This window comes from Prinia subflava, chromosome 8 (assembly GCF_021018805.1).
Source record: "Prinia subflava isolate CZ2003 ecotype Zambia chromosome 8, Cam_Psub_1.2, whole genome shotgun sequence".
NCBI classification, from domain to species: Eukaryota; Metazoa; Chordata; class Aves; order Passeriformes; family Cisticolidae; genus Prinia; species Prinia subflava.
In genome coordinates this window covers 14,582,942-14,605,433 of record NC_086254.1, presented here as the reverse complement: position 1 = coordinate 14,605,433, position 22,492 = coordinate 14,582,942, and the positions used below count along the sequence as shown (strand labels likewise).

Sequence of the window (22,492 nt, the reverse complement as noted above, 5' to 3'; positions counted from 1 at the left end):
CTCCTGCTGCTGGGGGAGCCTGGAAGACCCCGATGCCCAGGACAAACACAGGTGAGAACATTCCAGTTTTACTTGATTATTCGGAAGCTTAACGTCAACAGAGATGCAGCATCCTGCAGCAGCACAGGCCTGTCAGGACAGACACAGAATCGACACAACCAGGAGGGGGCTGCCACCGTAGGAAGCTTAAGCACAGCTTGAGCCTCTTCTCTCACTCACACTCACCCTCATCATCCTCACACGCACACGGTACCGCTGTGGTAGCAGCATCCCCACATCCTCCTGCTGCCCTGGAAAAATCCAACTGTCCTGTGCAAGAGCTGGAGGGCACAACAAATCCTGTGTGTCTCCAGCTCTGGCCTGGCTCTGCTCCAAACCTGAGGGTTAACCTGGGTTCGTGTACCTTTGCTGAGATGAAGTCTCCATGGATTTCAGAGGGCTCAAACCTCCTGTCCATTGCCCAGGTCTGCAGTACCAAGGTGTCTGAGACCTTCCCAGCACCACATGGTCTGTCTCCCACAAGCAGGAGAACAAAAAGGCTCTCAGCTCATTCTAAGCTAAAACTCCACTTGCTTACATGCTATGAAGAAAGTCTCATAGCTTTAAAAAAAATAGAACATTTTATCTTTAGTCCCTTTGTCAGCAGATGTAATGGAATCATGCTGAAAAGTTGTGACTTTACAAAAAATGAAGCTTAAGATTAAATACACTTGTGCTGCAGCTTGGGCTGGATTCAGGCTGTGGTGCCCCTTGTCCAGTTCCAAGAGGTAGAGGGAGTTCTGGACTTGCAGTGCATCTTTCAGGAGATATGTGTATGTAAAAGCAAATGCTGAGAGCTCAGCATTGCTCAGGATCCTGCAGCAGGGCAAGTCTGCCCTGAGGCTGTCCACAGCCTGTGGCTGCCCCTGGTGTGGCTCCTGCCAAGGAGGGAAATGCTCACCAATCCAAATACCTGTCAATCCAAGCAGCAATGCAGATGCCATCAGCTGGGCCAGGAACACACAGTGCTGAGGTTTTGGGGCAGGAAATCTATCCTGAACTTTGTTCAGGCAGATGTCAGTGGGGGACATGCCCTGAGATCCTGGCAGATGGCACAGCCCCAAAGCCAAGCCTGGCTCAGAGATGGTGGAGGGGCTTCAGCCCAACCCCAGCGCTGCTCTGGCCGTGTCCCTGTCCCTGTCCCTGTGTCAGTGAGCTGCCTCCAGTTCTGTCTGTCCCTGTGGTGCCATTCTCCTGCACACCCTGAGTGATGTCCTCATGTCACCTCTGGCAGCCTTGGCTCCCTTCCAGCCTCAGCCATCAGGGATGACCAGGTCCATCCAATCTCGATCTCATAGCACGGGTGTGGGACTCAGGGGTTCAGGAGCACAGCAAAAATAAAACTGGCACAAGAACAGCCCTGGGTTCCTTCCTAATCCTGAACAAGTGGACAGTCTGCCCACACTCCACTCCCTCCCTGGCAAGGTCCTTCATGGCCTTGACTGAGCTAGGGGTCCCAGCAGGCTGTGACCCCATTCCCTGGCCAGGCACCGAGGGGCTCAGGGGTTTTGTGTGAAAGCTCCAGCCACGAATCAACCAGGACGCGACTGCAGCTGCCACACCAAATCCCCCACCCTGAGCTGCCACATTTCCCTCCCACCCCTCCCCATTCCAATTTACAAGGTCGGAGCAGTCTCTGGGATTTGCCCCTTTGTCCATCCCAGTGGCTCAGAGGAGCCGGGGCTGCAGCTCGTGGCTGCTGCGGCCCCGAGGGCTGCCAGGCTGGTTTGTGGCAGGGCTGTGGCTCTCAGGGTGTTCCTCTGTGTCACTCTGCTCGTCCCCAGGGCTGCAGCAGTGGGCAGCGGGGCCCTCTGCATCAGACTGGCCCACGCTGCAGCTCCGGCTGCGCGGCCCCTCGCTGCCCTCGTCGCAGAAGTGACTCTCCTCCGTGCTGGTCTCGCTCCCCTGCTTGGTCAGCCGTGTCCGTGGCTCCCCGCCGTCCTCCAGCTCCGAGTCAGAGTCCACAGAGCGCTCACCGGACTCTGTGGGGCAGAGGAGTTCTGTGCCACCCCCCAGCCCAGCACCGTGGCATCAGCAGGAGCTTCACGCAGCAAACCTGGGGGCAGGGGATGGGTCTGTGTGCCCTCCGTGGGACCTGTGCCCACCGGGACCCCCCAGTGCCTCTCACTGACCTGCGAGGGAGTCAGCGCTGAAAGCCAAATCCCCCTTCTCCGAAGGCAGCTCCAGGTAGGGGCTGGTGCCAAGAGCAGCCACGGGCTGGGAGCCTGTGTGGGCCTGGGAGGGAACAGGGACGGTGGTGAGGGCAGAGGAGAGTTCTCACTGCCCGGGAGTTAACTCCAGGGAAGGAGCTTGAAGAGAGTGTCCTTGAGGAGAGTGAGTTCCCTGCTAGGACCAAACTGCCCTGTCCCCATCACCCTGTGACAAGATCCCAGCACCACTTAATACAAAGGCAAAAGCCACCCACCAAAACAAGACAGAAAAACCCAAAACCTAAGGCATCATTCATGGAACATCCCCTGAGGGTTTCCCCTCCCTGGGGACTCCTACCTGCTCAGCATCACTGCTCACCTCCTCCGTGGCGCCCGAGCCGCGTCTGCCGGGCTCCACCAGTGCCAAGTCCTTGTGCTCGAAGATGGTGGGGTAGAAGATGATGAGTGCCTCAATGATCCGAGCTTGGTGGGGATAATCCACCAGCGAGGACAAGGAAATGGTGGCGTCCGTGGGCCTGGGGCGCATCAGCGTTGGCCCAAAGACGATGCCCAGGTTGCCTGAGGTCATCTTGTTGTCCTGTTCCACTTCCATGATCCTGGGTGGGAAGGGGAGGAACAGTAAGGAGGGAGAGGGGTGGATGGGCAGGGCTGGGGGAGATGCTGGGCTGGAGTTGAGCCTCAGGATAAGGAGAGAAGCAACAACAACCCTGGACCTTCCTCCTGACTCCAGCTGCACTCACCTCCCACTCCAGGGGAGAAAGGGAAGGTGCCCAGCAGCCACACAGGCCCCTCTCACCTGCGCAGGTGCTGCAGGAGGTACTGCAGCGTGGCCATGTTCTCGCAGGGGAGCTCCTTCAGCAGCTCCCTCAGCTTCAGCACCAGGCTCAGCACCACCGGGTCGGTGTCAGCTCCTTTGTCCACCAGCTCAGGGCCGCCCTTCCCACCACGGCCCTTGGCCTCGCCGCCCTGCAGGCTCTCCTTGGCCAGCCCCATCAGCTCGTTGTACAGCCTGAAGGGCATCAGGGGCTCCGGCAGCTGCAGGGAGGAGAGAAGAGATGAGGTGAGAAGAGATGATCCCGGTGCTGGGAGCAGCTCCTGCCTCCATCACACTGGACCTGTGCTGAGCTGCTGAGGTGGCGATGCCTGGGGCATTTCTACAGTGAGGAAACACCCTGGAAGTGCTCAAGGCTGGCTTGGAGAGGGCTTGGAGCACTTTTAACATCCATTTCAGAATTCCATCCGTTCCAGGTCCAGAGTCTGTGACCTGCAGTGCTGCAAACCTCTCCCTGGAGGTGATATTTATTTATCCATCTCCTGGAGCATGTCAACCCAGCCTCATTAGCCCTAGTGAAGGAGCACTTGTGATTTTCAAGCCAAAAGCAGTGTTTGATCCTTCTGTCAGTGCTCCCTACTGGATCGGGGTGCAGAGATTCACTTTTTTCCCTGGAAAATCCCTGGCTGGGGTGGGCCCTGCTGGAGGTTCCCCAGCAGACAAGGGGTGGCTGGGAAGAGGACAGGGATGTGTTGTTCTGGGTGGGAGAGGCAGAGTGTGCAGGGCACAGGATGTGCAGGGCACAGCCTGCAGCAGAGGTGGGGGGAAACTGCTTTGAAGTTGGTGTGAAGCAGACAGAGCTGGTGTTGACTGCTGGGTGTTCCACATGGCTGAGGCCTCAGCGGATGTTTTGGGGACAGGCTGCCTCACATCAGAGCAGATTCCCTCCATGCACCCCTTCACAGAAGGACTTGAACCCATTTTTCTGCAGCAAGGGGTCAGGCTGGGGCTCAGCACTGATTCCCCCCCTTTCCACTCTGCTTCTCTTTGGAGAAACCACGGAGGCCGCTCAGAGTCCTCGACTCCTGATGTGCAGGAGCCCAAGGACACGGCTCTCCCTGTGAGGTAACACAGAGCTGCCCTTCTGGAGGGGTTACAGGAAAAGGCAGCACAAAGAGTTAACACAGAGCTGCCCTTCTGGAGGGGTTACAGGAAAAGGCAGCACAAAGAGTTAACACAGAGCTGCCCTTCTGGAGGGGTTACAGGAAAAGGCAGCACAAAGAGTTAACACAGAGCTGCCCTTCTGGAGGAGTTACAGAAAAAGGCAGCACAAAGAGTTAACACAGAGCTGCCTGCGAGGGAGAAGCTTCCGCTGCGCTGTTGCCTTGCGGTGGTGGCTGCTGGAGGATGTGGGTGACATTGTTTGCAACGGCAGTTTGAGTTCTGGGTGGGGAGTGCTGGGGCTGAGCTCACCCTGGGGTGGTTCGAGGGGCAGAGACTCCACTGAGCCCACCCCAGGGTGATCCCAGGGGCAGAGACCCTGCTGAGCCCACCCCAGGGTGATTTCAGGGGCAGAGACCCTGCTGAGCCCACCCCAGGGTGATTTCAGGGGCAGAGACCCTGCTGAGCCCACCCCAGGGTGATTTCAGGGGCAGAGACCCTGCTGAGCCCACCCCAGGGTGATTTCAGGGGCAGAGACCCTGCTGAGCCCACCCCAGGGTGATTTCAGGGGCAGAGACCCTGCTGAGCCCACCCCAGGGTGATTTCAGGGGCAGAGACCCTGCTGAGCCCACCCCAGGGTGATTTCAGGGGCAGAGACCCTGCTGAGCCCACCCCAGGGTGGTCCAAGGGGCAAAGACCCCACTGAGCCCACTCCATGATGACCTGAAGGGCAGAGATCCCACTGAGCCCACCCCAAGGTGCCCCCAGGGGCCAGAACCCTGCTGAGCCCACCTCAGGTTAACCTCAGGGGCAGAGACCCTGCTAAACCCACCCCAGGGTGATCCAAGGGGCAGAAACTCCACTGAGCCCACCCCAGGATGATCCAAGGGGCAGAAACTCCGCTGAGCCCACCCCAGGATGATCCAAGGGGCAGAGCCCACCCCCTGGGGACATGACTCATCCCTACCAGGGGCGCCTTTGCTGGCCCCTTCCCTTTTTGGGTAACCAGTTCCCCAACTAGAAGGGGTGGGGCTTTCTTGGGTGCTCGGGCAAGTCACTTTGCTGTGGCTGTGACCTCAGTGACGCCTGTGGGATGAGCTGGGGGAGGCCATTTTGGCTCCATCTGCAAGGCCAACACCTCCACCCCTGGGAAAGGACTCCTCCTTTCCCCTCCACCCAGCCACTGAGCTCAATTTGTGCAGAATTCCTCCTGCCAGGTTGGTTCCTCTGCCCAAGTCCCCTCCTTCCCCTGCCATGAGGCACCACCAGCACCTCACCTGTCTCAGGTAGAGCTTCAGGACGTTGCTGATGTCATGGGGGGAGGCCTGGGACAGCTCCACCAGCTCCTTCCCATTCTCAAAGGCCTGGCAAAGCTTCTCCACACGGGTCTTGACACCGTTAACTCGGTAGATGCCCTGTGAAAGAGAGAAAAGTGGAGCTGAAATGAGGGGAGAGGTTCCCCTTGATGAGCTTTGTGCTCCCACCCTCTCCTTTCGGAGTGGGAAATCCCTCTGGGAAGTCATTTTGGGATATCTCCTTCCAGCTCAGTCATTCCTGCCTCATAGGAAAGCAGGAAGAAGGAGAGGGGATTTTCCAAAGGCAGTGTTTGGGGTTATCTGGGCCAAGCTCACCCTTGGCTCCCTGCCCTGTGGAAATCTGAATTTGAGCCTCTTGGTTTTCCAGAGGACCCTTCCAAGGGCCTGAGGCTTGTCGGAGTCTAGAACATCCCCCTGGCCACCCTGGAGGGTTTGGAGACAGGACAGGGGGGTCTGGGATCTGTACAGGGGGGTCAGTCAGACCCACACAGGTCCCAGGAGGACACTGCCTCTGATCCCTGTCCATGGGAGTGAACACTCACATGCAGGAAGAATCACAAATCCTAAGAATTTGAAATAAGTAGTGGATAGTTTATTATAGAATATAAATATAGAAATTAGGATTCTTAGCATATGGGGCTGAAGAGACAAGATGGAGGAATTGGGGAGTGGCCCCTGTCTTCCTTGTTCTTGTTCTCGTCCCCCATCTTGTGCTGAGTTGGGTTTTAGAGATTGGTTTAGAGTAGAACTGACATGTTAGTATAGGTAATAGGTATTGGTAAAATTTTGTAAATAAAAAATACGTCTCGAACAGTGGTTGGGTCAAGGGGACCGTACATAAGGTGTGGGGCTCTCTGATCCGCCCAGTCCAGCCACGTGTCCTGCTCTGCGGAGACACCTTGCAGAGCTGGGACAGAACTGAGATCAGGGACCCTGCCAGGGAGGCCTGGCAGAGCTGAAAAAGAACTGAGATAATGAAGAATAAACAACCTTGGAAATGTGCACTGGTGCACTCAGCTTGTCGTCTCTACCTCTGGTGTGAAACACCCAGGGCAAAGAGAAGACCGAAAACCTGATTAACTCTGGGAACAGCAACCCAGGGGAAACTCCTAGGGAACAGCAACCTTGGGAGACCCTTATTACCTTGGGGAACACCAACCCCAAGGAGAATCTCAGGAAAACTACAACCCTGAGAGAGGCTCAGCCAGCTGAGGAGGAGGAGAGGAGGAGGAGAGGGAAGTGTCCCTCACCTTTGTTTTCAGGGCCCTCTTCTCGATCTCTGAAATGCATTTCTTGACGATGAAGGGGATCCCATCCGGGCTGCCCCGAGATGCCTTCGTGAAGTCCTGCCCGAAGAGCTGCAGCTTCCCTTGGAGCTTCTTATGCCCACACTGGATGGCCAAGGTCTCCAGGCACTTCTTGTGGCAGGCCAGGTAGCACTGGAAGAGAGAGGGGAACACGTGGAGGTGGGGGGCAGCCACAGAGACACCAGGCACTGCTCAGAGCGTGGTGAGAAACAGGAAAAACACCTTGGGGATGCTGCAGCAGCAAGGGAAATCACCATTTTCCACCTGGAACCCTCCCCACAGGAGAAATGTCCTCCTGGCATGGTCAGAGCTGGGTTCCACCCCCAGCTCTCCCAGCTCACCTCCTCACACTCAGCTCCCTGGAAGTACACGTAGCTGTTGCACTCCCGACATTTGGAAGGGGCACGGAGCTTCCTCAGCCGATGGGTCTGGGCAGCCCTGGACAAGCCAACATTCCTGAAGGGCCCCGTGGGAGCTGCCAGCTCCGGGGTGATCCCGTTGATGCCTACGGAAAAGGGAATGTGAGGTCAGGCACAGCTTGGGCAGGACTGTCACTGTCACCGCTCTGAGCAGGGCTCACCCCCCAGGAAAGGCAGGGCTGCTGGGGACACCCTCAGGAACACCCAGCAATTGTTGGGTTTGCCTGCAGAACTACTGAATTTGGGAGCTTTGGCGTGCTGGGGGTGTGGCAGCAGCACTGTCCCCTCCCACCCTGTCACCTACTCTGCTCAAAGGGAGTGGTGGTCCCGTCCTTCTCCTCCAGCTCCTCACTGGAGGACGCGGTGCCGTCGGATGACAGCCGCTGGAGCTTGTGGCTGAATTCACCTGTCCAGGGAAAACCCACAGAGCAGTGAATCACCTGCAAAGCTGCTTCTCCTCTGAGAGCTCACCCCATCCCATCAAATCCCACCCTATCCCACCGGAGACTGGGCTCAGCACGGTCATTTACAACCGTGTTCTCACAAGGGGAAGGGTCCTGCCTAACTGGGAAGCTCTGGGTTTAGGCTGGCTGTGCTGGGAGGGGCTCCTGGGCTGTTCCCATATCTACCTGCACTGGAATCCAGGCTGCTGTCAGCATCAGCAACAGAGGTTGGCCAGGATTTATGGACCTGGTGTCCCCTCGCACCTGCAGAGAGAACACACAGTGCACTGGGGTTGCTGTCTGTGCTCAGGGGGGAATGGCTGGAGAACAGCCTGGATGCCAGGAGAAACTAGGATGACTTTGGGAAGCTGCTGGTGGGGTTTGGTGCCTCCAGTGACACCCAGCAAGGAAAGAGGAGATGGGAAGATGGGCAATGGTTTGTTAGGGAGCAAACTGCCACAGATCTGATTTATTGTCCTTTAGAAAATCCATTTTGGGAGGCTCCCAGCCCGTCCTGCTGCTGCCAACAAAGCCCCTCGTACCCTGGGGGTCCCACTCTGCTCCTGCCTGGAGGGACATGGGGCACGTGGTGCAGAACTCTGGGGCTCAGACTCACCTCTTCGCTCGGCTGCTCCAGCCCCACTTGGTGACTCCTTGGCTCCTGCTGCTCCCTCTGAGCCAGCCCCAGCCCCCTCTGCACTCGTGGAGAACTCACTGGCATTGAAGCTGCCCTTCCGTGCCCGAGTAAAGGGAGACCTGGAGGGGAAAAGGGAATGTGGATGGGAAGGAAGGACACTTGGAAACTTTATCTACAGCTGCCACCCACCAGTCTCAGGAATATTAAATATATACAGCCTCTTAAATATTCAGCAGCCTCATCCACTGAAGCATAAGGGGGCAATTCCCAACTGGTCCAACCCCAGCATTCCCAGCACGAGCTGCCTTCAGGAATGCTGAAAGCATCCTGCCTCCTGCAGGAGAGGATGGCAGGAGATAACAAAGGGAACTCAGCTGAACTGGAGCACTCCCCAGGACTGAACCCTCACCAGGCGTTGTGGGACACGTAGGGCTCGAAGTCGTACTGGACGTCGGGCTCGTCGCCGCGCTGCAGCTGCCGCACGTGGGACGCGTACTGCTGGCCCGGGTCGTACAGCTTGCTGCTCTCGCACAGAGTCTGGAAGTTCACGGGCAGCGGCGCCGTCTGCATGTGCATGAGCTGGTAGAAGGAGATGGTGGCCTGGAAGTGGCGTGGAAAGGGACAGGCGTGAGCTTGGTGGGGTGGCACGTGAGGAGATCCGGGTTAGGTGGGGAATTGGGAGCGCTTTTCTGAGCGTGAGGGAGAGGGGAGCTCTGCATCCACCCAAACCCCCTCTGGAACAGGAGCGGCTCCCAACCCCATTCCCTGTCCCCTCTGGAACAGGGGCAGCTCCCAACCCCATTCCCTGTCCCCTCTGGAACAGGGGCAGCTCCCAACCCCATTCCCTGTCCCCTCTGGAACAGGGGCAGCTCCCAACCCCATTCCCTGTCCCCTCTGGAACAGGGGCAGCTCCCAACCCCATTCCCTGTCCCCTCTGGAATAGGGGCAGCTCCCAACCCCATTCCCTGTCCCCTCTGGAACAGGGGCAGCTCTGAGCTCTCCAGAGCAGGGCACAGCCACCTCCTGCCCTGGGGACAGCCCAGCCCAGCCCCACTCACCGACTTGATGACTTGGTCAGTCTGTTTGATCACTTCGTGGATCTGCCGCAGGGAGTTCACCTTGGTGTCCTCCAGCTCCTGCTTCTGCGTGTTTGCATCGGCCACACAGGTGCGATACGTGGCCATGGCCTCTTCTGCCTGGGAGTTGGGAGAGCAAGGGATGGCAACAGCTCAGAGGTGAGGAGAACAAGAACAGCCCCTTAGACCCTGTTTGTCCAGGCATTCCTGAGGATCACTTCACCCTGCATGGCTCAGGGGACAGCACGAGCAAGGAGCCCCCTCCAGAGCTGTCACCCTCTCACCTTGTTCTTGGCTTCCTCCTCCAGCCGCCTCTTCTTGTCCAGGGTTTTGGTGGTGATGCTGCTGGTGGTGCTCTGCTGCTCCTCCTCTGCTTTTGCTGTCACATACTTGGCCTTGTCGTGCTCCTCGCTGCGCTGCATGTACGTCTGCTTGGCCTTGCGCAGGTTCCCCTCCGCCTCTTGCTGCCAGGGACAGCCAGGGTGAGGACAGAGCCCAGCAAGGGTCCACCAGCTTCTGCCAGGGTCCCCCAGCACAGCAGAGACACCCAAAACAGCTGGAGAAGAGCAGGGTGCCCAGAGGTGTCACGAGCTGCTCCAGGCTGGGATTGGGACACAAACCCAGTCACTCACCAGTTTCCTCTGTGCCCGGTGCCACTGCTCCTTGATCTCCTTCCTGCGTTTCTCGTGTTCCAGGCGTCTCACCGTCAGTGGCTGCACGGGGAGGGAGGGAGGGACAGCCTCATGGTGACCTGAGCTGAGCCCTCCTGCTCTGCCCCCACCAAGGCTTTGCATAGAGAATTGTCCTGTGGTGGTCACCATCGCTCCCAGGACAGGTCACAGGCACTGGTTTGTGCCAGGGATGAAAATCCACAGCCTGGGAAGTGCTGGCTGCAGGTTCCCTGTGGGCTGAGCTAAGGAAGAGCCACCTCTGCGACACCTCCAGCCCCAGGAAGGGCCTTTTGTCCCCTCACCTGGAGGAAGGTTTGCTGCTGCAGGGTGTTGGCTGCCTGCAGAACTGAGGTCCCGTGCTCCATGTCCTGCTCCAGGGCCAGCAGATAGATGGACAGGAAAGGCATGTTGGTCTGGGGAGAGGGAAAACACATCTCCCTGAGCCCCAGCACGCAGCGTGAGCCCAAGCAGATGCATCCTTCAGGGAGGAAGAGCCAGAGTTGAGGTAAGGCTGGTGACTGCTGGTAAAAACCAAATCCTGAATTTCTCCAGCCAGAGCTCTGGAGAGCTTCCCTCAAGCTAGGGAACATGGAATGGGCTCTCCAGGGCTGCTGGCTCCCAATCCAGCCTGGCACTGGGGGCTTCAGGGACTTGGGGACTTACCTCCTGACTGATGGTTTGCTTGCAGCTGTTTGCCATCTTCTGGAGCCCTTTGGCGAAATCCATCTCTGGAAGGAAAAGGTTGAAAGTGAAAAGACACACGAGACACAGGGATTTCCCTGGTAGAACCCAATTTCCTTTTGAAATATTAATCAGGAACTTGAAGAGTGACGTTTCCACTGCCCTGGCAGCATCAGCCTCCTCCAGGAGGGACCTCAACCTGTCCCGTGGCTCCAGAAGGGACCCACCTGCTGTCCCCCCACTCACCCAGTGTGGTCCTTTTCTCCAGGTACCCGATCAGGTCCTTCATGTACTTGGAGATGGTTTTGGCGTACTGGAGGGCAGCGTCCACGCCGCCCTCACAGCGCTGCAGCATCACGTCCACCTCCTCGGCCGGGGGACGGGCTGTGGAGGGAGGGACACCCCCTGAGCTTCCAGTGCACACCCCCCCAGCTCTGTGCCAGCCCCAGTGCCACCAGCTCTGCTGCCTTTCCCCATCTGAGCAGTCAGGGGTGGCTCAGGATGGCAGGGATGATGGGGAAGGTGCTGGTCTCAGCACAGACCCCAAACCCTGCACCCAGGTTTGGGTGCTTACCTGTGTCATAGCTGTCCATGCCCGAGGGCACTCCATCTCCTCCAGGCCCAGGAATCCCCCCATAGAGGCTCTCCATAGTCTTTGGGAATTGGGAAAGAAGAAGGACTGGTCAGCCAAGAGGATGGGGAGCAGCAGCTGGAGGGGCTGGCAGATGGAAGCCAAAGCTGCTGGAGCCTTTTGGCCACTGCTGGGAGTCAGCTGTGCCCAGGCTGTGCCCAGGAGCTGATGGAATTGTCACTGGAGCAACGCCCTGCTCTGGGCTCACACCAGAGCCGAGGGGAGCAGAGCCCTGTGTGATCCTGAGCCCCACGTGGTGGGAACATCCAGGTATCCGGGCATCACTCACCTGGTTCTGGTCGCTGGGTGGGATGGAGAGGATGGTGCTGCTGTCCACCTCCCCCATGAGGAATTCGGACACCCTGTGGGGAGAGGAGCACAGCTGGGTTCAGCACAGGGACAGTGACACGGGCTGTCTCCAGGGGATGGCTGCCCAAACCCCCTTACGTGCTGCTGAAGGACACAGCGATGGTCTCCACGGCCTTCTCAAACTCCCGCTTGTCTGCCTCATTGTTGGATTCGTAGTGGAAACCTAGAGATGAGGAAGTGTGGGAGCCCCGTTGCCACAAGCAGCTTCCTTGACTCGGCAGAAATATGTTGGCACATATTGCTGCTGGTTCATGCTTGTTATCAGGTGGGGCTTTGGGGCTGGGGTGAATCAAGGCAGCAGTGGGAAGATCATCCCTGTGGATGATGGATTTTTCCAGCACAGCAGTTTCTCCCTCCTCCTTCCCAGGACTGGCTTTCCTGACAGCATCCTTGGCTTGTGTTTCTGTTTATTCCCGTTACTCAGGGCTGCTGGAAAAGTGCTGCTGGACCTGTTCCACTGCCTGCCCTGCCTCATGGCTCCTTCAGACCCCTCTCCAAGCAGGATGAACTCCTCCCAGAGGGCTCTTACCCCCAGTCAAACGAGAAACCATCACCAGCAGGAACCAGGGCTGACAGCGCTTGGCAGGCTCCCACACCATGGAACACCAGCAGCCAGGGCTCCTGGGCAGACACTGGCTCAGCTCTTTGGGGTGGGCAGGAGTCTGCTCCAAGCCCAAATCCCCTCCCACCCCTGTGTGGGAGCAGCCTCAAGGCAGCCCCTCCTGCCATCTTGTCCCCTGCGTTTGGGTGCCCAGGACGTCACGTGTGACTCAGAAGTTTTGTGGTGCCTGCGCAGCCACACCCTCCCCGCTGTGGGTGACAGCGGTGGGAAGCGGTGCCCAGCTGGGATTTGACCTCCCAGACCCCACTCCATAAACACAAGAGGCTGCCAGGAGCAGGATCTGATCATTTCAGTGTTTTTCCTGCGGCTGTGCCTGGAAACCCCCAGGCAGGATCTGTCATTTCTGAACACTACATCATCCTTAAAGCTGAACCACACCAAGAGGCAGGCCATGCTTCCGCCCTCTCCACCAGTCCATGGGGCAGCCCCACTCCCGGCAGCCCCTCCAAGGGCGCCCCAATTCCCACTGTGGGGCAGGAGGGGAGGGGACAGAGCTCCCAGCCCCACTGTCTCACCCTTGACTTTGGAGATGAGGGTCCCAGCGGCCGTCAGGGTCTCCAGGGTGTTGAGCAGCGGGTACTTGCTGATGACCTGGCGCAGGATGCGCAGGGTTTCACCCAGGCACTCGTGGGCCAGTGGCCGCTGGGGCTCCTTGGGGTCTGCAAGAGAGGGGGGCTGAGATGCAGCATCCTTGTCCCACATCCCTGCCCTGTGTCTCTGCTCTGCATCCCTGTCCTGTGTCCCTCCGGTGTTTACCTCCCAGCCACCCCCTGCCAGCCACGTCCCAGGCAGGGATCTGCCATCTCCCAGACCACACAGCAAATCCCCCTGGCCTCGGGGCTTCCCAGGACTGGCATGGCCACATCCTGCTTGTCCAGCACCCCCTCACAGCCATGGTGTCTCGTGCCCAGCCTGGTGTTGGCCAGGGGGCAGTTTGACCTTTGAGGCATTTTTTCCTCCGTAGTAACTTTTTCCCTTGAAAGCAGTTTGGGAATTTCCTCCACTTCCTTCCCTCCCTCCTGCCGGATGGACGCTCCCAGCCAGGAGGGATGGGCCTGGTCCAGCCAGGCTTGCTGCATCCCACAGGTTTTCCCCGGGACCCTCCCTCCTGTGGGCTCCAGCCCAGGGGTCTGGCCAGGACCCCACAGTGCAGGGCTAGAGCTGGGGACTGACAGCCTGGTTAGGAACTGAGGAACTTCCCTTAGGGAAGCACTGGGATGGGGGATCAGCACCCACTGCCCAGCCAGGCAAAGCCTCCTCCCCATCCCAGCCCCCAGCTCAGGGTTGGGAAGGGGTTTCTGCAACACCAGGACTGACAACGTGGTGTCACACGCCCCCAGACCACGGGACCGATGCACTATTCCCTGTGTCCCCTGGGGCAAGGAGAGCTGCTCGAGAGCCTGCAGACCACCCAGCCCCTCCTGCTGGCCGCCCTGGTGGGCTGGGGGGCCGTGCCCGGCACCCCGTGGGCATCGGGGGGCCCTGGCAGGCGGCTGGCAATGCCGTGCTGTAAACAGGAAAGCGCGCGGATGAAAATAGCTCGGGCAGGAAGCCACATTATCCTGGCTCTGAGCTCCACTCACCCACCACTCACCCACCACCTCTGACTGTGGCTGCACAGTCCCACGGGGGGTCCTGGTGTCCTCTGGCCCAGGCAGAGACCCCCACCCACGGGCGGGTCTGTCCCGGCGTGCCACGATGTGTCTGGCACAGGGTGGGCACTCACCATCACGCAGCACCATGTCCCGCAGCTTCTCCAGGGCGTCGGCGAAGCGGGCGACGTCCGCCAGCAGCTGGGAGATGTCCTCGGGGTCGATGAAGGGACCGTCCCCCCCCTCCATGGGGCTGTAGGCCGTGGGGGTCTTGTGGCCCTTGGGCAGGGCGCGGGGGGCGGCGGGCAGGGAGAAGCCGGCGGCGCTGGCATGGCGGCTCAGGGTGGTGGGGCGCTTCAGGGTGCCCGCGGCGCTGGGGCTGCTGCTGAGCTTGGCGCTGGCGGGGGGCAGCTCCCCCACGCCGGGGCCCGAGGCCTCCAGGCAATCCTTGCGGGAGAGGTCCTGGGGGAGCAAGGGGGAGAGTGAGGGTGCAGCCAGCATGGAAGGGAGAGAAGCACTCCAGGACCCCCTATGCCACCATTTTGGGGAATAAGCTGTTGCTTTGGGGAGCTGGTGCCAGACCCTGTGTTGTGCCTCAGTTTCCCCAGGCAGAGATGCCCTTTGGGGACTGTCTTGGGAGAGTGAGCAGGGTCTGAACAGTCTCTCTACCAGTCCCTGCCAGCTCTTCTGGGTCTGTGTTTGTCATGAGGAGCACACAGTGACGGTGTGGGTGACACTGCTCGCCCACCCCAGCACCCACCATGATGGGGCTGCCCATCCCAGGGGGCTGGGGACCACAACACAGCAAAATGGCAGCAGGATCTGGCCTGCACATCTCTTCCTCTTTTTCCTCCTCTCTCTCTGGGGGAGAGGCAGAGACAGGGACGCCTCCCAGGCTGTTGTTGGGGGCCTTGCAGGTATTTTACAGATGGAGGAAGCTCCAGATTTCTAGGGGTAAAACTGCACTGAGGGAGGGGCTGGTACCAGCACTGTTCAGAGCTGTGCATGGCTTGAGAGCCACACATCCAGCGGGAGCCCTTGTGCATGGGGAGGGGGCTCTGCAGCCCTTCAGCCCCCCAGCAGCTCCCACCAGTGACCCCCGGCACGGGGAGAGCCACGAACGCGCGGGGTCCGAGCATCCCTGGCCGGGCGCTGCCGGAAATGTTTTTGGCACCGAAAGCGCCGAGAGCACGAGGCTTCCGCGGGCGAGGGCGAACGGGGGAAGCCCGTCCCCTCGGGGGGCCAGACCACCATGGGGCTGCGAGGAGGCACAAAAGCCTCCACCCCAAAACGCCTGGGGCCACCCCAGCCCTGTCTCTGTCCTCCCGGCTTGCAGCGGCCCCGGCGCCCCCCGTCCCTCCCTCCGGCGCCCCGGGGTGCCCCCGGCCGTACCGTCAGCCTCACGGCGGGCATGCGGGGCAGCGAGTCCAGGGAGCGCTGGGGCCGGTGGGCTCTGCCCGCCGCCGCCGAGGGGCTGTAGCTTTTCTTACCCGCAGCCCGGCCAAGCATCCCGCTGGCCGCCACTCATAGGCCCCTCTCCCGGGGAGTCGGGACGGGGATGGGGATGGGTGTCCCCTGCTAAGGAGCCGCGGGTGGGCTCCGGGTCGCCGCCAGGCTCATGGTGCCAGCCCGGTGTCGCCCCACGCAGCGGGAGTGGGGCGCAGGGGCGGGGCGGGCAGTGCGGGGTGCGCCGGGGGCCCCCGGCCGGTGGCGTTTCCTCCTGGCCACTCTGGCAGCGGGGGTTCCGCACGTCAATAAATAAATATCTGGCAGAGCCGAGGCACGGGGGTTGGCCGAGCATGTGGTCGCCTCTTTCCCATCCCGGCCCCCAGGGACGTTTGCGAGTCTCTGTCCTTCCCAAACCCTCGGGCACGGCCCCCCCATTTCCTCTTGGTCCCTTCCTGCCCTCCCGCCACCCCCGGCGGCTGCTCCGTTCCCTTCATCTGAACAAAATTTCCCCTACCCCCTCCCGTCCCAGCCCCATGAGCAGGGTTATTTCTCATTTCCCTTCTGTTAAAAGACCTCCTGGACGTATCCAGGGCCCCACAGCCACGCTGTGGCTCTCACCCAGCAGTTCCGTGGGTGCTGTTACCCCTACAACCCCCTCATCGTGCCGGGGATCCGGGGAGGGCGGGGGGACACTCACCGGCAGGGTCTGTGGGACGGGGCTTCCCGCCCGGCTCTTCTTGGAGATGGAGGGGGTTTTTATCAGCTCTCGCTTCTTCCGTGAGAACATCGTTCCCAGGGGGCCGAGCCGCTGCCCTCAGCCGCTCGCTCGGCCCGGCCGCGGCTCCTCACGCCGGTCACATTCGCGGGGCGCAGTGTCAGGAGGGCGCGTGTGACGCCGCCTCGTTTCCTCAATCGGCTTCGCAGCGAGACCTGAAACAGGAAAAGCCGAACGCGCACCCAGGCGCGGGGCCGGGGCCGGGGGCACCCTGGCTGCCCTGCGGGGTCACGGGGGGCAGCGGGGGCCCGGCACTCGTGGGGATGTTTGGAGGGTGTCAGTGCTGCAGCCCGGGGTTTACAGAGGGGTGGGGGGCTGAGCCCCGCTCTGTGGGACCGGTGCTGTCCCCAGTGGGACTCCCACCCTCGGGAGTTCACCCTGTTTGGGGGTGTCCGTACGTCCAGGGTGGCCCCAGGTGTGGGGGTGAGTGTGATGGGGGGCTCTGGGCTCCCACTCGTGGGGTGCTCCTGCCTCTGCCCTTCCGTGGGCTCAGTGTTGGTGCCAGGACCGGCCCTTTGGGGTCACAGCCCTGTCCCGTGTCCCCCACGTCCCCCCACAGTCCCGCCCGTGACTCTCCCACCCACGGGGCATCGCGACCTCGCACCGGGAGTATCTGGGGGATGTCGGATAAAGCCCTGGTGAGGGCCGGGCTGGGCCGGGTGCTGCGTGGGGACCCCCAGCCGCTGCCCACGGGCTGCTCGGGCCGGCTGCCAGCCCCGGAGGGCGGTCGGGGGGTGATGGTGTCCCCCTCGCTCCATCCCGGGACCTCCCCGCGGGGCCAGGCCGGGCCGTCTCGCGTGGAGCTTACACCGGCCCCGTGGGGACACGGGCACGGCGGGAGGCGAGGGGAGCGGGACGGGGTCGGGGATGGTTGGGCGGAGGTCCGTGAGGTGCAGGGATGAGGGAAGGCGTACGCGTGCCCTGCGTGGGTGCACGCCCGTGGGTGCGGTGAATGTGAGTGTGTGAGTGAGTGAATGTGAGAGTGTGTGCGTGTGCAGGGTCGCGCCCGTGGGTCGGGGGTGCGTGTGTGTGTTGTGTGTGTTGTGTGTGTTGTGTGTGTTGTGTGTGTTGTGTGTGTTGTGTGTGTGTGTGCACAACGCGTGCCCGTGCGCCGGGCTGCCCACACCCATGTACAGGGATGCACACGCGTGTGCCCGTCTGTGCGTGCGCCCTGTGCCCGTGTGTGTGCCCTGTGCCCGTGTGCCCGGGACGGCTCCAGTCCCGCCCCCGGGCTCCCCCGACTCCCGGTGCCTCCCGGTGCCTCCCGGTGCTCCCCGGGTCCCAGTGTCGGGGTTCGGGACCCTCCCCTCGATCCGGCCGCTCCTGCCCTTATTTGGACATTTCGCCCCGTCCAATCAACGCGGGGGGGCCGGGCCCGAGCCCGTCTCCGCCCCGCCCGAGCCCGCTCCGGTACCGGCCCCGTTGCCCGCTGCCCGCTCCGGTACCGGCTCCGTTCCCCGCCATGAGCAGCTGCCAGTTCAACAAGGGCCCGTCCTACGGCCTCTCCGCCGAAGTCAAGAACCGGGTGAGCCGCGGCGGGGGCCGGGCGGTACCGGGACCACCGGACGGGGGTGAAGAGAGGGCTGGGGGATACCGGGGCCACCGGGCGCTGTGGCTGCCGGTGCTCCTGGAGGCCCGGGAGAGCCGAGCATCCCGGTGCTGCTGGGGCGTCCCGGTTGCATCCCGCGTTCTGGAGAGGCGGAGGTTTTTCCGGTATGCCCCAGGAATGCAAAGCCGGCCAAGAGTGGAGAAGTTGGGGGATTCCGGGAAGGTGGAAACCCGGGGCTTCCCGGGAGGATGCGGAACTGAAGGACCCAGTGCACCGAGGTCTCTGAGGGCTGGGGATGCCGAAGCTGCTCTCCCAGTCTCGGGGTGCCCTGAACCTGCTTAAAGGGTCCCAGGGAGGTGTCCTGGGGGACCGGGGCTGAGTGTCTCCTGTGCGGTGGCCGCTGTGGCTCCTCCTGCCCCTGGCAAGCCGCAGAGGACCCTTCCCTTCACACCAGCTCCACGAAGCGTCTCCACTTTCTACTTCCCCGCGGCTCCACATCGCTCTGCGGGATGCTCCGGCCTGGCAGCGTCCCCGCGGCCGGCTGGGGATGCGGCTTGGGGCCCCGGTGACTCTCCCGCCGAAGGGCCAGAAGGGGAAGGAAGGAGAGGAGCCTCCGGCTGAGCTGTTTGCACCCCTAGGAGGGATCCGGGTGCCGCGGGGTGCAGGCAACTGCCGGCACCCTCCTGCCCCCTCAACAGCGCACGGACGTCCTGCCGGGCCAGGGGGGTGAAGGGGACACAGCAGCCCCGGGTGGTCGTGCTGTGCCCAGCTCCAGTGAGCAGAGATCGAGCCGTGCTCACCCCGGGGCAGGTGTGCGGTGATTTGAGTGTGTTCTGCCCGGGGACACCTGGACGGGGCCAGGGCAGGCAGCAGAAGGGACAAGTGGTGACAGGCACGTGGCTGCCATGGCCGTGGTGGCACGATGTGGTGGCTGTGGTGGCACGATGTGGTGGCACGATGTGGTGGCCGTGGTGGCACGATGTGGTGGCCGTGGCCAGGCACTCCTTACCTGGCCTCACAGGGGATTTGCATTTCGTAACGGGGAGCAGACGGGCCCTGGCCTGCCCGGGGCTGGGCTGCCCCAGTTGAGAGGGTGACACGCGCCAGGGCCTGGCCGCTGCGTGCTCTTGGTGCTTCGCGTTGATTCAGCAAGACACGAGCCAGTCCGACTACCCCGGTGTGTCTGGGGAAGGTGACATCACCCACTGGGAACCAGTTAAACCAGTGACACGCTCCCAGTCTGTGCAAGCGCTTGCAGACTGGGCTCTGGTGGGATCTCTCTGGGGCTTGTTCACTGTGCTCCCCCCATGCCCTGGGAAATCCTCGAGCTGGCCGTGGGGAGGAAAGAGGAACTGGCTTCAGCTGCTCACACTCCAGAAAATCAGCTGGTGGGACTGCAGAATCCCCCAGCCAGGACACACGTGGTGGCCTGAGGATGATCTGTGTCCTGCATCAGTCGAGCTTCCATTTGGGGCTGGAGTGTCTCCCCATCACAAAGCGGGGCTGGACTGTGCCTGTCCCACTGTCTCCCTGTGTCCAGGATGCCTCATGGCCTCAGCACATAACGGGACCAGGAAGGGACAGGATGGGTGAGAGGTTTGGTGGCTGCCCTGTGGCCACCCTCGGGTGCCAGCTGAGCATCAGAGGGTGCTGGGCAGGACAGCACTGGGGGTTTCCAGGCCCTTCCCTCCCCAGGCCAGGAGAACTTTCCCTTCCCTTGCGGGCCGGGGCCGAGGCGACGCTGCCGGAGATGCTGCCGGCCCTGGCAGCTGGTCTCCATTTGGGAGGAGGCGTCCACATTCCTGGCATAGCCGCGGTGACCGAGGAATCTGTGGCGGAGCTGGAAGGGAAAGGGAGAGCATCGAGTGGCCAGGACCCCCGGGGCTCAGAGCTGAGCTCCCACGGGCTCCAGACGACAGAGAGGGACCAAATCCGGGGGGGCACTTCCCTCTAACCCCATGGGCAGTTCCTTCTCATACTTTTGGAATGGTTCAGAAGCTGCTGCGTCTGCTGGCAACGTCATCCTCTTGCTCCTGTCCCCGTTCCCCTCCCAGGGAGGGGGGATCTGTCCCCGTGAGGGGTTTGGGGTGCACGCTGGGGCCCTGCCTGAGCTGTGCCCCCACTGCCCCCCCAGCTGGCCCAGAAGTATGACCCACAGAAGGAGGCCGAGCTGCGGACGTGGATCGAGAGCGTCACAGGAAAACAGATCGGACCCGACTTCCAGAAGGGGCTGAAGGATGGGGTGATCCTCTGCGAGTGAGTCCCGGGGCAGTCCTGAGCATGGCCCTGGCCCCTGCTCCAGCTGGGTGGAGATGGGGGACACCAAACCTGCAGGGGACCCTCACCAGCCCTTGGGAAGGGTGGGCTGAATCCTTGTCAGTGGGATCTGCCAGAGTCACCCCCAAGGTTCTGCATCTGGGGAGAGCCCTGAGGACAAACAGGGACCTGGGGGGGAGATTTGCCTCACATGGGGGAGGCCTGGGCTCCCAACCTTCCTGAAAGGAACCCATGCCCTGCAGCCCCTTGAGATTTCTTCCTGCCACAGCCTCATGCCCCCGTTCCTCCCTCCAGGCTCATGAACAAGCTGCAGCCCAACTCGGTGAGGAAGATCAACCGCTCGGCTCAGAACTGGCACCAGGTAAGTGCAGCTCTGCTGCCACCCTCCTGCTGTTCCTGTGTCCTCCTGCTGGCACCCACCAGGGCTCACCCCTCTGCTTCTCCACAGCTTGAGAACCTCTCCAACTTCATCAAGGCCATGGCCAGCTATGGCATGAACCCCGTGGACCTCTTTGAAGCCAATGACCTTTTTGAGAGCGGGAACCTGACGCAGGTGCAGGTGTCACTGCTGGCACTGGCGGGAATGGTGAGCACGTGGGGAAGAGCAGCTTGGGAGGGGCTGCAGCCCCATGAGGACCCCCAGTTTGGGGTGGTGCCTATGGGACCCCACAGCTCCCCCTGTGCAGGGAGTGGGGGGGGGGTTTGGGACCCCCGTCCTTCCTCACAGCCTCTCCTGGCAGGCCAAGACGAAGGGGCTGCAGAGCGGAGTGGATATCGGCGTGAAGTACTCGGAGAAGCAGCAGAGGAATTTTGACGAGGCCAAGATGAAGGCTGGGCAGTGTGTGATCGGGCTGCAGGTGGGCCACAGGGTCCCAGGGGTGGGGGTCCGGGTGCCCAGTTCTATCAAATTCTTCGCATTGCTGGAGGGACGTGAGGCATGGGGTGCCTCAAGTGTCCTTGGGGTCTGGGAACATCTTGGTTCTGTGTCCAGCACTCACTGACTGGGAGCCTGGGATGGGTTAGGGAGCACTGGCTGTGCCCCCCAGGCTGGGAGGGACTGGGACAGGGGGAGAAGGGGCACAGGTGGGGCAGCACACACTCCTCACCACACCCCTTTTGTCAGATGGGCACAAACAAGTGTGCCAGCCAGTCTGGCATGACGGCCTATGGCACCCGGAGGCACCTCTATGACCCCAAAAATCAGATCCTGCCACCCATGGACCACTCCACCATCAGCCTCCAGATGGGCACCAACAAGTGTGCCAGTCAGGTGAGCCCCCACGCCGGGCTGGGGAGGGATGGGGGGACCACAGCTGAGCCCTGCTCCATGCTGTCCTTCCTTCCAGGTGGGCATGACGGCTCCTGGCACCAGGAGGCACATCTACGATGCCAAGATGGGGACAGAGAAGTGTGACAACTCCTCCATGTCGCTGCAGATGGGCTCCAACCAGGGCGCCAACCAGAGCGGGCAGGTCTTTGGCCTCGGCCGCCAGATCTACGACCCCAAGTACTGCCCACAGGGCAGCCAGGGCGAGGTGGCCAACGCCGCCGGTGACCAGAGCGGGGACCCCCCCGGGTACCACTACTACCGTGAGGAGGAGGAGAGCTACTGAGTGGGACAGCTCGGCCCCACCCGCGCCATCTCATGTACAGCCCCACTGCCAGCCACATTCCAGCCTCTACTTCCATCATTCCCTCTTTTAAAACTCTTTTTTTTTTAACTTTGGTAATGAATCTATTTTTCTGAGCAAGGAAATAAAGACCCTGTTTCTAGAGAGGAGCCCAGATGGTTCCTCTAGGAGCCCCAAGAGCCTGAGGCAGCAGGAAGGTGGCAGATGTTGCAGCACCTGGGAGTGGACACTGTCACCTCTGACGCACCCAGCGCCCACCACACACCCCTGTGATGCCCCTGGATCCCTCAGCAAGGAGCAGGAGTGGCTGCCCCTGGTGCTGCTGCTCGTCCCTGTGCTGGCAGGACCCTCCTCAGCCCTGTGGAGGAGAGGGACTGGGGGGAACACAGGGGAAGCACATCTGGGAGGGACTGCGTGGCCTCAGGGTTGTGAGTATGCATTTGGGAGTGAATGTGTGTGCGCACAGGTTTACGCTCTGGTGCGATCTCTAAACGCTGGAAATGCCCATTTTGCAGAACTTGTAGGGACCAAGTTTTCAAGGTGATGGCTGCAGGGCTGGGCCGGGAGCTGGCACACCTGGCACAGCCGGCATGCCTGGCACAGCCGGCACACCCAGTGCTGCAGCAACGTGATCGCGCAGGCTGGAGCCAAGGCTGGCTCCAAGAGCTGCATCCTGCACCAGGGCGGTGTCCGAGTGCAGCTGGTGCCCATCGACATCTCCTCCTCCCTCCCACATCTCCCCTCCCGTGCGGTTTTTAATGCAGGTGCTCTCAGACTGAAACCTGTTATTAAAAAGAAAAAAAACAACACCCTTTCAACATAAACAGGAGCTGATCTCTGCTGCAGGCGCCCCGTCAGGGCTCGGGCGGGTCTCTCTGTGCCTCGGGGGCTGCAGAGCTGGGTG

General features: G+C 61.3%; 2 protein-coding genes across 4 annotated transcripts; one reads left to right on the top strand and one right to left on the bottom strand.

Moving 5' to 3' along the window:
- Positions 1-52: 52 nt before the first annotated feature.
- Positions 53-17,251, bottom strand: ARHGAP45 (Rho GTPase activating protein 45). 3 transcript variants are annotated; one of them, XM_063403228.1, is made up of 23 exons: positions 16,054-17,251; positions 14,042-14,369; positions 12,831-12,974; positions 11,772-11,856; positions 11,614-11,686; positions 11,268-11,346; positions 10,940-11,077; positions 10,676-10,740; positions 10,315-10,425; positions 9,974-10,054; positions 9,626-9,805; positions 9,324-9,461; positions 8,675-8,865; positions 8,245-8,384; positions 7,815-7,892; positions 7,490-7,591; positions 7,108-7,271; positions 6,710-6,898; positions 5,421-5,558; positions 3,007-3,245; positions 2,569-2,806; positions 2,172-2,274; positions 53-2,039 (listed from the first exon to the last, which is right to left on the bottom strand). In XM_063403228.1, the coding sequence occupies exons 1-23, from the start codon at positions 16,141-16,143 to the stop codon at positions 1,708-1,710; spliced, it is 3,426 nt and encodes a 1,141-aa protein (XP_063259298.1). In that variant the 5' UTR covers positions 16,144-17,251; the 3' UTR covers positions 53-1,707. The 3 variants fall into 3 exon arrangements, with proteins under 3 accessions (XP_063259298.1, XP_063259295.1, XP_063259296.1); XM_063403225.1 differs by lacking the exon at positions 16,054-17,251 and adding an exon at positions 15,300-15,751; XM_063403226.1 differs by lacking the exon at positions 16,054-17,251 and adding an exon at positions 15,300-15,751 and having other exon boundaries at positions 53-2,021.
- A 246-nt stretch (positions 17,252-17,497) lies between these two features.
- On the top strand, positions 17,498-21,734 carry CNN2 (calponin 2). Its single transcript, XM_063403339.1, has 7 exons — positions 17,498-17,656; positions 19,815-19,936; positions 20,252-20,318; positions 20,406-20,543; positions 20,698-20,814; positions 21,081-21,227; positions 21,304-21,734. The coding sequence occupies exons 1-7, from the start codon at positions 17,594-17,596 to the stop codon at positions 21,568-21,570; spliced, it is 921 nt and encodes a 306-aa protein (XP_063259409.1). The 5' UTR covers positions 17,498-17,593; the 3' UTR covers positions 21,571-21,734.
- The last annotated feature ends 758 nt before the right edge of the window (positions 21,735-22,492 follow it).